This window comes from Cajanus cajan, chromosome 4 (assembly GCF_000230855.2).
Source record: "Cajanus cajan strain Asha chromosome 4, NIPB_CcT2T_4, whole genome shotgun sequence".
In the NCBI taxonomy this organism is placed as follows: Eukaryota; Viridiplantae; Streptophyta; class Magnoliopsida; order Fabales; family Fabaceae; genus Cajanus; species Cajanus cajan.
In genome coordinates, this window is record NC_138520.1 from 2985976 (window position 1) to 2998943 (window position 12968).

At 31.0% G+C, this 12968-nt stretch overlaps 1 protein-coding gene across 1 annotated transcript; it reads left to right on the forward strand.

Annotated features, from left to right (window-relative positions):
- Positions 1-2991: 2991 nt before the first annotated feature.
- On the forward strand, positions 2992-6535 carry LOC109802763 (girdin (DUF630 and DUF632)). The gene is made up of 4 exons (XM_083073923.1): positions 2992-3946; positions 4071-4240; positions 4633-4856; positions 5463-6535. Exons 1-4 carry the CDS (start codon positions 3175-3177, stop codon positions 6208-6210), a joined length of 1914 nt encoding a protein of 637 aa, XP_082930049.1. The 5' UTR covers positions 2992-3174; the 3' UTR covers positions 6211-6535.
- The last annotated feature ends 6433 nt before the right edge of the window (positions 6536-12968 follow it).

A 12968-nucleotide genomic window follows, 5' to 3' on the forward strand; every position in this document is an offset into this window, starting at 1 on the left:
AGTAAATTATGACAACATGGTATAAAGTTATGGTTGTCTGTAAAAACGACTCATCCCCACCAGGACCATAGGAGATGAAAAATAGAACTCAAACGACTTTATCTTCTGACAACGACCCACCAAAAAAGCAACATGTCGCTCTAAACAAATTACAATTTCCGAATTCTCTGCCTTTTATCATACGTATGTTACGTATTTATCATTGCATTTAGTAGCAGACTTTTGCCATGTTTCTGTCGGATGAGGTATTTTGGATTGGTATTCGAGGCTATTTATATTTATAACATATGCTTCTGGTCATGTTTACGTATTTTATAGTTTTTACTCAAGACTTTACGTAGGATTAGGATATGGTACTATGGTACCATATATGAAGAACATTGTTGTTCTGTATATTCCGTTCAGAAAAGAACAAGGGCACTATGAAAAAAGATGGAACTAGAAGACACTTAAAGAGAAGACACACACATGCCTACCACACTCAACGGAGTTGGAATTCCACCCAAAACTTTCTTTTCATGTAAAGACAAATTTAATTTCCCATCAAGGGCAAAGGGCGTGCATTGGAAACTTTTTCTAAATATAATAGTTTTGCTCCCATTTTCATATATCCTCTCACCTTAATCATCTTCATCATATTGCATCGATACCAACCCTTAAAAATTCCCTAAGGCGTCATAATAGTTCACTTTGAACTTAATGGAGTGAAATGATAACATTTGGATTTTTTCATTCGTCTTCCTGATGATCGATCAAAAAGTTAAGAAATTCATTGCCGTCACCTTTGGTGAATATAATCATTAGTATTAATGGTTAAGTTGAAACTTGTGTTAACGGAGTACTACTACTCTGGTTTCAACAGCAACGAATCGTTGCCACAGTTTTCCTAAAGTCAATGATTGAAAATCAAACGCCATCATAAATTTATAATGACATGAGGCCTAGATTTTAGACAACGTTCATTGAATTAAAATTTTAAAGACTTTATTTTCTGTTGGTTCTCCATAAGTGCTAGAATGAAAAGACAATCTTAATATTATTGGACAGGACATGAGGACATCATGTTGATAATTTATTAACTGAGAATCGTCCAAAAAATTTACTACATAAACCTAACTTGTTTGGATTAAAAACATTTTTGAGAGTTATTGTATGAAAAATAAAAAGTATTTTTTTTAAGTAGACAAACTATGAAAAGTGTTTATAAGTTTTTATTAAACATGCTCTAAGTATTTCTATAATTTAGTATTTCATGTTTTTAATTTAATGGTTTTAGTATATATTTTAGAATGAAAAAGTCACGCGAATTTTAAAAGATTTTATAAAAATTAATAAATTTTAGAATTTTTTTAAAAAGTTTTTATAATAAAAAATTTAATATAAATTTTAATAGATTTATATTCATGCCTTAAATAAAATGGAAATATTGACTTAAATTGTTAAGAGTAATTTTAAAATAACAAAAATCCTCTTGATCATGTTTCTTAAGGATGCATGAGGAAGATTGAACAATTAATTTTCACATTAGAGTTATTACCATGATCAACAAAATCATATGAAAATTTAGAAAAATCTTGATAATAATAAGAGACAAAATAAAGAGAAGAAAAAGAATATAGGTGTGAGAGATAAAAGAGAAAGAGAGACAAAAAGTAGTAAGAGAGTGAGAGGGAAGAAAAATAGTGAGAATGAAAAACACATGAAAAATGAAAGAGAAAACAAACTGGGAAAAAAAAAGAATGTTACAAAATATTCAAGACTTTTGTAAAATTATTGGATAAAAATCATATTACAATATAATCTATTAAAGTTTGTATACTTTTAATATCATAAGACTTTTTTTTAAGTAAAAAAGTTTCAAATGAATACCACTTGATTCTAATATTTTTTTAAAAAATATATAATTGTCTTTATTGAATACTACAAAATTTATATATATAAAAAATATCTTAATTGAATATTATAAAAATAAAATTATGAGAAAAAACTAAAATCTGAAAGATTTTGATGGGATATGATTGTTAAATGAGTATATTATATATAAATTTTACGAAAAAAATCTTGTAAAATTCATCTTATAATATAATCCATTGAAGTTTGTATATCTTTTTTAATATCATAATACTTTTTTAAAATGAAAACCATTAAATTTTAACAGAAAAAATTTGATTACTTCAATTGAATACTAAAAAAAATTATATTGAAGATTATTTTATTGAATATAACAATATTTTTTATGATAATTTTTTTTTATAAAATTCTTAACCCAATACAGCTATAATTGATTTGAAAAGTATTTAGATCTTAATTTTTTTTTATCATAGTATTGATAGGAGTATTTATTAATTTCGTTGATTTGATTATATTAAAGAATATTCTTTCCAACATTTTTTTTATCAATCACAACATTAGTTACACCAATAAATGTAACTTTTTTTAATTTATAGAATTTATGATATAATTTACTACTCATAACACAATTTATATATTTAAATCAATCTTTTGTTGGTTTATATATTTTGTTAACATACCGTTAGGGTTAGTCTAGTGGTTGAGTGGGTAAGAATTGAAGTAATTAGAAGCATGAACCATCTTTATAATCTTTTTTATTTTTATATAATAAAATATATATATATATATATATATATATATTGTTAACATAATAATTACAATTTTTTATAAAATGTCATAAAGAAAAGGCACAGGGGTAAGTTTTGAAAAAAGAATAAAAGAAAAAGAAAAAAACAGCATGTAGGACAAGTTGCACCTTGTAACGATTTACCCAAAAAGATATGTTGTCTTTTAAATTTTTTTCCAGCAAATATCGGGTGAATTTGAACACATATGTAACGGCGTTCACTGTGTTGTTTAAGGTTCTTACCCCCACACACGCCATAAACAGTGAATTTAGGAGCATCCGTGCAAAAAAAAAACTCAAAAAATGACACCAAAGAGACGTTACATGCGCTACCCGCCACTTTATTATCACAGTTACGCTTATCGGTCCAGTCCTCACACAATAAACACCGTAATGAAATAGACCAATAGCACGCAAGTTGCACACCAATCAACAATTTCACTATAACCAAATCAAACCACGCATTTGAAACCTCACTCACTAATCAGTAATCACTCTCTTTTCATTTGGTTCGCAGCCGGTCACTCCTCCCAACCATGGGCTGCAACACCTCCAAACTCGACCGGCTACCGGCAGTCGCGCTCTGCCGTGACCGTTGCAAATTCGTCGACGAAGCGCTTCGCCAAAGCTACGCCCTCGCCGACGCACACGTGGCACACATGGACTCCCTCAGAACACTAGGCCCCTCTTTCCTCTCTTTCTTCCAACATTTCGATCATTCCGATGATGTTAGTGTCCCAATTAAGGAAACAAAAACCAAATCTCCACCACCTCCTTCTCCTTCCTCCCTAAGTTCCGACTCCGACGCGCACCTTTGTCTGCATTCCGATTCCGAACCCGAAGACGCCCAAAAAGAACACTTCAAGTTGTTCCGTTACGAGGACGCTTTTTCTCCGCCGCGCTCCGGCGGCTACTCCGGTTTGAGGCCGCCTTCGCCGCCGCCGCCGCCGAGCGGCTCGGCGTGGGATTTCCTGAACTTCTTCGAGCCGTACGAGAGATACCACGTGCCGTACGTGGCTACCGGCGACGCTGACGTGGCGGAGAAGGAAAGGGGAAAGGTTCAGAAGGGTGACGTGTCTAAATCGACGGCGGAAAATGGAGGAGCGAAGAATAAGAAGGATAAGAAGGTGGTTTCGGAGAAAGAGGAAGTGGTGAAAGCGCAATGCAGTGACTCTGCGAAAGGATTCTCTGAGGCGGTGAAAGAGATTCAGATTTTGTTTGAGAGAGCGTCGGATTCTGGGAACGCGATTTTGGAGATGCTGGATGTTGGGAAACTCCGTTACCATAGAAAAATTGACCTCAATCCGGGTATGTGATGTAATATGCATGATGATGATGATGATGATAATGATGCATGTGTTTTTTAATTTGCGAAAGTTTTGTTTTTTGTGTGGTTGGTGAAACTAATCAAGTATGAGGTTTTTGGGATCAGTTTCGTGCAAGATGATGCATGTGTTTACTCCTTCGTCAAGTCCTCGTGTGGGGAGAATGGGATCTGGGTATGAAGGAATTAGTAGTGACAAGGATCTCAGTTACGCTAATCTCTGTTCTACTCTCAAGAAGCTGTGTATGTGGGAGAAAAAGCTCTATCATGAAGTCAAGGTATAAACCTCTATTTCTCTTTTTCACTTTGCTTCCTCTTAAGTTTGTACCTACGAATTTTTATCTTGTCTTTTGAACTTTAGCAAAATAAACAAATAAATAATATTCAAAAAATTTCAAGTTCCACTTTAAGTAGACACTGATCGTCTTACAACTCAGTTTTATAAGATAAAATTAATTTTAAATGAAGTTAGAACTTATCTAAATACGTTGTTGAGTCACGTATCTTATTATTCATGTATCAAGTATGATAGTATCCAAGGAGACATGGTGTATTGTAAAAAAGATAGTCTTACATTGACTAGAGAAAGTGTTGACAAGAGCTTATGCATGTTTTGTACGGCTTGTAGATCATTGATTGTCGGTTTTTTTTTTTTTTTTTTTCATTTCAGGCTGAGGAGAAACTGCGCATGCTTCATCAGAAGAAGTGTAAGCAGTTGAGATGTATGAAACAAAAGGATGCCGATGCACAGAAAATTGATTCTGTTCAAACGTTCATTAGGATTTTAGCTACAAAAATGAAAATGTCTATCCAAGTAGTTGACAAGATATCAATTACGATTAGTAAGTTGAGGGAAGAGGAGTTATGGCCGCAGATCAACAGATTTATTCTCACGTAAGTCATCACTAAGTTTCTTGTAACTAAATGCATGATTAATTGTTTGAACCTCTATAATAATATTGCGTTTCTTTGATTCACCTTTCATGAAAGGGTTAAAAAATGGATAGCTTAAGTATTAGTAGTTTTACTCTTGATGGTCGTTATTTGTTTTTCAGTCTGTAGCTTACAGTGTTTATAATCTAATACTATGTCAACAACCTTTGAAGCTGATATTTATAGCCGTAGGACTAATTATTATGAACAAGAAAACGATGACACCCTAATGACTATAGCATTAGAAGCATATCGTGTTCTGTATCTAACTTCAGTGAATTGCGATAGGGACTTGAACCAGATAATTAGATAATGAATTAAAATAAAGAACATTCTAATTTCTAAGTGAAAAAATTAAGACCTTATGAGTGACATCTGTATTTTCAAGTTTATAAATTAACTAATTGGGGGACCCTCCTTAGTGACTTCTTTATTTTCAAGTTTATATATTTATATAAGTTTATTTGAAAGTTGTATTGAACAGTGATGCATCTAAGATTTTTATTTTTTTCCCATTATTCTCCCTTTCCCCGGTCCACTAGCTAATCATTATCCATGCATGAAAAGGTTTCTCGGAATGTGGAAGGATATGCAAGAATGTTACAAACGCCAATATCAGCAAATTGTTGAAGCCAAAACTTTAGACGCCTCATCGTTAAACAAAAAGCTTGGCAATGTTCATATTGATGCAACACTAAGACTGAAATCTGAGGTACAGAAATGGAATTTGAGCTTCTTAGATTGGATTCACGCCCAGAAGTCCCTTGTGAAAGCCTTGAATGGTTGGTTAGTAAGATGTCTATTATATGAACCTGAAGAAGTACCCGATGATTCAACTCCCTTCTCACCTAGCAAGATTGGTGCACCACCAGTGTTTGTGATCTGTAACAAATGGTCAAAAGCAGTGGATAATCTCTCAGATAGGAATGTCACTGAAGCCGTAAATGGGTTTATGCTGAGAGTGAATGAGCTCTTGGAAAAGCATATTTTAGACCTTCAACAAAAGCTAACACCGGACAAAGAATTGGAGAGAAAGGTGAAAATGTTGGAGAGGGAAGAGCAAAAGATGCACAAAGTGGTGAGGGCTCGAGAGAGAAAAATGGTTCAAGTTGGCAGAGAGGAATCTGATGCCCTGTTACGAGGGGATGCTGTGCATCATGCTGATATTGTTGATACTACTAACCTACAATCAGGTTTGAAGCATATCTTTGTTGCCATGGAGAAGTTCACTGATACCACAGCTCGCTTATATGAAGAACTTTCCCAACAAATTAAGCAAGAAGACCATGTTTTGGGAGAATCCCAACAAAAATAACTAGCTTTATACTTTTTAGATTGATGAATTTTGTAGAGTTGATCAATTTTCTGAACCTAAATTTTATGCATACAGTATCATAGTTTTTCTTTGAGGAAAATATTTGTTTACTTAGTTTATTAATGCATAAAAAGTGTAAAATTCTGAAAATTTTAACGCTTGGAAAGTTTTTACACTGCCTTATGGCTTTTTTGGATTTGTATTTTCCGGGACCGTGCACGGTGGATTGGTGGGCCTCATCTCATCTTGTCCTGTTTTGTGCAGCTTCTGAGTTTTTTCTTCGGTCCCAACCTGAATATAAACTGTATAAAGTTGTTCAAGCTCACTAAGAATTCTTCGATAAGTACTCTTGTCGTAACTTGAAATATTTACTTCCTTCTTCAAACATATCTGCACTCTCATATCTAAGCGCGGTTTAGCGTCATATGCCAACAACAAAAATAGAATGAACCATCTATTGATTCTATTCACACTTGTCTTTAACATGTAATGTGTGCTGAGGATTGAATATTAGGATGGCAAAATTATCTGTATTCGTCGATAATTGTGGATAAAATTTATTACAAATAATAATAGGTAATTTAAATAAATATCCGTTTATAAATGGGGTCACACATATGGTAGTATCCATACTAGTTACTCGTTAAATAATATTATTTAAATATTTATATTTTTATCTTATATTTTTATATTATGTTTAATATTTTTTTAAAATTATTATTAATTGCAAATTCAAAAATTAATATCAATTATTTGTATTTAATATTTCAATATACTTAATATTAAATATAAGCTTAAAAATATTTGTAGTATTTTTTTAACTTAAAAAAAAAAATCATAAGTATCCATAAATACCTGTGAATATTTATAAAATTCATAAATACACATTTAACGGATACCTACACAAGTATGGGGTGAGTAAACGGGACGGATAAGATACCTTACTATTTGTCCCCACAGAACTCTATTGTCATCCCTAGTCAACACTGCATATTATTTGCTATAATAAATTTAACGTATTTGATGACGATATTGATTATTTAAAAAAATTGCATCAAGTTCACCATAGGACAAATGCTTAAATGTTAAGTTATTAAACATTTTGTTTTATATATTATTAGATGGGTAATGGTTAATATAATATTTTTTAATATTAATTCTCCCTTCGCTTTTCTTATAGTCATTTTGACACTATTTTTTTGGTATTTTTTCATTAACATTTTTCTAAAATCAATGTTTTCTTTTCATTTTTATTCTTGATAATTAATGTGTGTTTACTGAACAATGTGTTTATTCATTTTCAATATACATATTTTTTCTCCAACCACCTAAAGGGTATAACAAAAAAAAAGTAGTAAATATTTTGAAAAAACTAAAATATCAATCATTTTCTTAATTCTTGTGCATAAACATTAAATGTCAAACCAAAAAAATGGAGAGAGTATTATAATGAATTATTATCATAATGATGATGATGATTGCAATAATTATGATAATAATAATAATATTGGTGGTGGTGACAATAACAACAATTATAAGAATAAGGTAATCGTGGGTTCCAACGGTTGTAGTGATCGACAACCATAATAGTAGACAATAATGATGATAGTGTTGGACAACAATAGATAAGAGTCGTGATAGTATTGCTACAACTCTATATTAGTAATGTACTTTTGTATTTGACACAAAATGTTATCTCATAAACTATTGAATAACAAATAATTAGACTTTTGTTCTGTTCTTCTTCATTTGGTTTTATCCTATACCATAATCCTTTTGTAAATAAAATGTAATACAATTATATTTATTCTATCCAATATTATACTTTTTAAGTAAATTGAGATGTATTAATATTAATAAAACATAATAAATATATGGCCGTAATTTTGATAAAAAAAATCATAAAACATAATTACAATTTTGTAAATTCAAATTAAGAATATATATCGTATATTACTAAAATGGTAAAACAAAAAAATATTATAAATCATTGTCCACATAATCATTTTCTATTATTTACAATTAAGAATAATACATATCAATTTCATTTCTTTCTTGAAATAGTTTATAAAAAGACCGTTTTCATTTTTAGTTCATTAAGGAACAATGATATATTATGAATGTTTATGTCTCATGTAGTTGCATTGAATTTCCATAATTTTATAAAGGCTTGAAATTCAACCCATATCAATGAAGTATCAGAGAAGCTTTCAAAAGTATCCGAAAATATTTTTATATTTTTTTTTAAGTATCAGCATCAAAAATAAATTAAAAATCAGTGGTTTATAGGTTATGTCACATCATATCATATGTTGTATTTTTATTTTATTTTTCTCATTTACACTCTAGGTGTAGATTAGCATTTAGCATGAATGCTCTGGGGGAATGAAACAGATGGAAAAATAAATAAAAGAAATAGAAATGACAAATGTAGAAAAGAAATAAAAATAAAAGATATATTATTTGGATTAATGTAATTAAGGAAGAAATGAAATAACAGATAATGTTAAAAATACTATTTTACCCTAAAAAAACTTATTGTATTAATGAACAAAACATGTAATATGTGATTAAATTCTTAAGTGCGTGATCAACACATTAATATTGTGATTATTTTTTTTTCATTTCACGCTTAGGAATAGGATAGGACCAAATCCGGCTGCAAAATTTTATCATTTCTCAATCCGTTAATAAAAATTAAAAATAAATAAATAAAAAATAAAAAATAAAAACGACTGAAATGTTTGTTAATTTTTATCTTTCCATTTCAGTTCCTTCTATTACCCTCCGTATTTCAGTCCAAGCAAATGTAGTGCAAGTTTCCATGGATTATTTTCCTGTGTAATTGAAAGGAAAAAATAATTGAAAAATAATTATAAATAAAAAATTTCTTATGAGTGAAAAGATCTTATTTCTCAAAAAAAAAAATTTGCAGATTTCAACTATTATTCCAAACACAACTTATTTTGCAAACATATTTTTATTTTAAAAAAACTGAAATATCCAAATTAATTATACTGCAAATGGTCATACAATAATATTGAAAAGATATATTGAAATTATAATAATATTATCATCAAGGACTTCTAGATTGACTCTTTGCTACTTCCATCTAAATGAACCGTAATGTATTGTTGCAACACAATATGTAAATATGCACCATGTAACAAAAATCTCAAGAGTAATAGTTATTTGAATTGGGAAAATATTTTTATTTTATTAAAAATTATAGGTTTCTTTTTTATAATTCACTAGTTAGTTGGATTAAATCATAAAAAGAATTAATTTAAGTTTGAAACATTTTTTTAAAATATAATACAATCAAGAGTTAAAATTAACGATCACAATGAGTTCACCCAATTTAATACTCTTGATCAATCAATTCATCTCAATCAACAACAAAAAATCTGAACTGAATTGGATAATGTGTTATGGTAAAATTATTATTTAGTTAAAATAATATTAAACAATATCATTTTAGTTAAGTTAATTAACAAAAATTCCTATCATCTTTGTACACAATGTTGTCTAAGCAAATTAAATTTAAATGATTTAGTTCATATTTTTATGCAAAATTAACTAATAGCTTTAGACCATTCGCTACCCTTAATTGGAGTTTTATACATTTCATACTTAACACAGACACATCACACACTAAATAAGAGATATACTAAAATGAAAAGAAAAAAAAAAACTATTTCTCACATCAAAACTAATATCCACTAATACATATAGAATCACTAATCTCTTGATGTATTATCCACTGCTTCTACCAGTAGCTGGCGAGGTTGATTTAACTGCTCTTTTGTACCCAATGACTAATTTTGGACCTTATCAGCATCATTGATTATTGATTTAGATATTTTCATTACTATATTCATGATCATAACAGTAGAATTTCTTGTACTTCATCCTCATTAATCAAAATGTTCATGAAGAAATGATTCTAATTCGGTAGAAAGATTATCCAATAGTTTACAAGAGAAATCTAAAAAAAAAATAAAAATAATAAAAAGCTAGGAGAGAGTGAAATGAATTTCTTACATAATCAATGACCAATATAAAAACATATTTAGTACCATTGTTTTATTCTTAACTGAAATAATGCAAGATTGGTCTCAAGGATTGAGGTATTCTTTAAATTACTCCGAACCATGGCCCAATTGAATTAACTTCCAAAAGGAGTGCATCAAAAAGTCTTGACAAATACATCAATCCAATGCTTACTACTCAATTAAGTAAGCTTAACTCGCATAATAAGAGCTACACCTAGGTTCCAATACCTCGGGATAGTCAGTCTTCTAAGCATTACAAATGTAAATGATGTGTATTTTAGTAACCATACTTGTATAATTAGCAAAATTTAGTTACAAAATATTTTTTACTTCAACGTATTTAATTAGTTTGATATCTTATAGATTAACTGTCTCAAGATGATCAACAGATCCAACATCATTTTCATCTGTGGCTGCTCGTCCTCTTCTTCACATTAGACAATCTAATTTAGTTTTCATGAGAAAGAAGATTGAAAAGTGATTTAAGTAAATATAGTGGGGAAATAAAGGTAGAAGAATAGGTAGCTTGACTCTCCTCATCTATCTAAAATAGAAAACATGGAAGTAGTGAATTCATGTATAATCCAAAGATAAATTACCTCAGTTAATCAAATACAAGTCTAATTTTGTGAGCAAATCATTTTCATCGATTGATAGTTATCCTAGAACATAAGCCTGCATCAAAATTCAGAATTCATTCTTCATTTAATTTCTCCCAGATAAGATAGCACCAAAACGACCAAATGTTATAAAAATGCCCATACTAATCCCAAAAAACAAAGAAATTCAAATATAACCTTAATGGTAGTAAGTTGTTGATCTTTAGATTTACCTATTTTCTATGTATTAGGTTTTGTCAACAACAAAATGAACCAAAATGAGGCAAACGAAAAATCACCTTGTACTCACCAAGCCACTTTGTACCAATTGTGACATCCCAATAAAAGCGCCTGGTTGAGAAGCCCCGTGATAATATCTTGTCAAATGTAAAACTGTACCAACTATATGTTGCCAAAAATTCCCACATGGTTCAAAAACTCAGCAACTCAAGTTCCAGAACTTACCAAATCTTGCATAGTAGAATGAATTACTGAATTTAACCGCTAATGCATGTGCAGAAAACCACCTGTATGGAGTCAATACACAGTTTACTAGAGATCAAGGAGTTGTGTTGTTGCAATCCACAGGAGGTTTTCTGCAATTGACCTGTGGTTAAAGAGGGTTCCAAGCATTTTGATCTGAATCTTTCTACACAATCATGGATGACAATGATGTTAAAGAATTTTATGATACAACCACTTATTATCTATTGAGCTAAGAAAATAAGAATTTCCTTAAGATCCCTTTCGAAATGTGTTCTCTCAGTAAATCCTCAATAATATTCTCCTATCTTCATACACCATAATTTTATTTTACCATAAAATTTACCAAAATGAGAACTTCATATTTCATTTTATTCATTTTCTTTAAAAAGGAATTCAGTATACTCTTAAGTAAATGCACTTTCATATGGACAAGAAAATCAATTTACTAGCACTACATTTTCCGAAAAACAGACTAAATAAAACCTATTTCATGTAAGGAACAAATTTTCAAATATAGAGGAAAAATGAAAAATCCATGTTTGGGATTTTGACAAGTTTTATGTTGGCTGACAATGTCCTATGTCCTGACACAGTCCCTCCTCCTTTGGCACCCAGGCTTGAGACCGGCTATGGGACCATGAAAAATGAAAAATCAACTCAACAAAGTTAACTAGAGTATACCTAACTTTGGGATCAAAAATAATCAGCCCAAACTTGGAGGGCATGGCGATGAATGTAAATACTGTTAATCTCCAGAAAGAAAGAAATTCTGCCTGACAATAGCAGCATTCCTTTGATCCACGAGCCGGAAACATGTGCACCCAGTGCTCAAGGCATATAATGGTGGAAGAATAGCACTTCAATAAACAGCAACAGGGATATCTGTATTTGCGCTTTCAAGGTAGGATTTCTTCAATGATGAAGTACCCAAAGTCAGCCTCTTACCAAGAATTTCCTTCACGCCGGCAGCTTCACCAGGCATTCCAGCCTTCAAAAGAAACAATCTTAAATTATTTACAGTGACTTCATCCGGGGCACAGCCAACAGCCAACATCTTTTCAAAGACACCTACTGCTTCAAACATTCTCCCTTTCATGCAATGCCCAATAATAAGAATGGTATACGTCAACTTATCAGGCTTGCATCTATTCATCTCCATTTCTGCCACAATTTTATTAGCCTCATCAACATTGCCGGATTTGCAATATCCATCAATAACAGGATTATAGATAAATGGTTGTGAAACAATGCCGCTCTCACTCAAAAGTCTCAAAATGTCACGAGCTTCACGTAGTCTGTTACTATTGCAAAGACCACTGACAAGAACAGAGAATGTATACAAACTTGCACCAATATTTTTGTCCTTCATTTTATGCCACATTTCCATTGCTTGGTGCACCTGCCCAACTCTAAAATACCCACTAATTAGAGAAGTGAAGGTTGCAACATCTGGCTCACAACCATGAACAACCATCTTCTCATACATGGCTAGCGCATAAGCCGTGTCACCTAACTTACCAAAGCCATCAATTAAAGCATTAAACGTAAAAGTATTAGGTGCAGTTCCAGATCTAATCATCTCATCAAAAAGCAAAGCCCCCTCCTGCATATTACTCAA

Coding starts and splice junctions, on each gene's coding strand:
- LOC109802763 (XM_083073923.1), top strand. CDS start 3,175: ATGGGCTGCAACACCTCCAAACTCGACCGGCTACCGGCAGTCGCGCTC. Junction 4,241..4,632: donor AGCTCTATCATGAAGTCAAG/GTATAAACCTCT, acceptor TTTTCATTTCAG/GCTGAGGAGAAACTGCGCAT. Junction 4,857..5,462: donor ATCAACAGATTTATTCTCAC/GTAAGTCATCAC, acceptor ATGCATGAAAAG/GTTTCTCGGAATGTGGAAGG.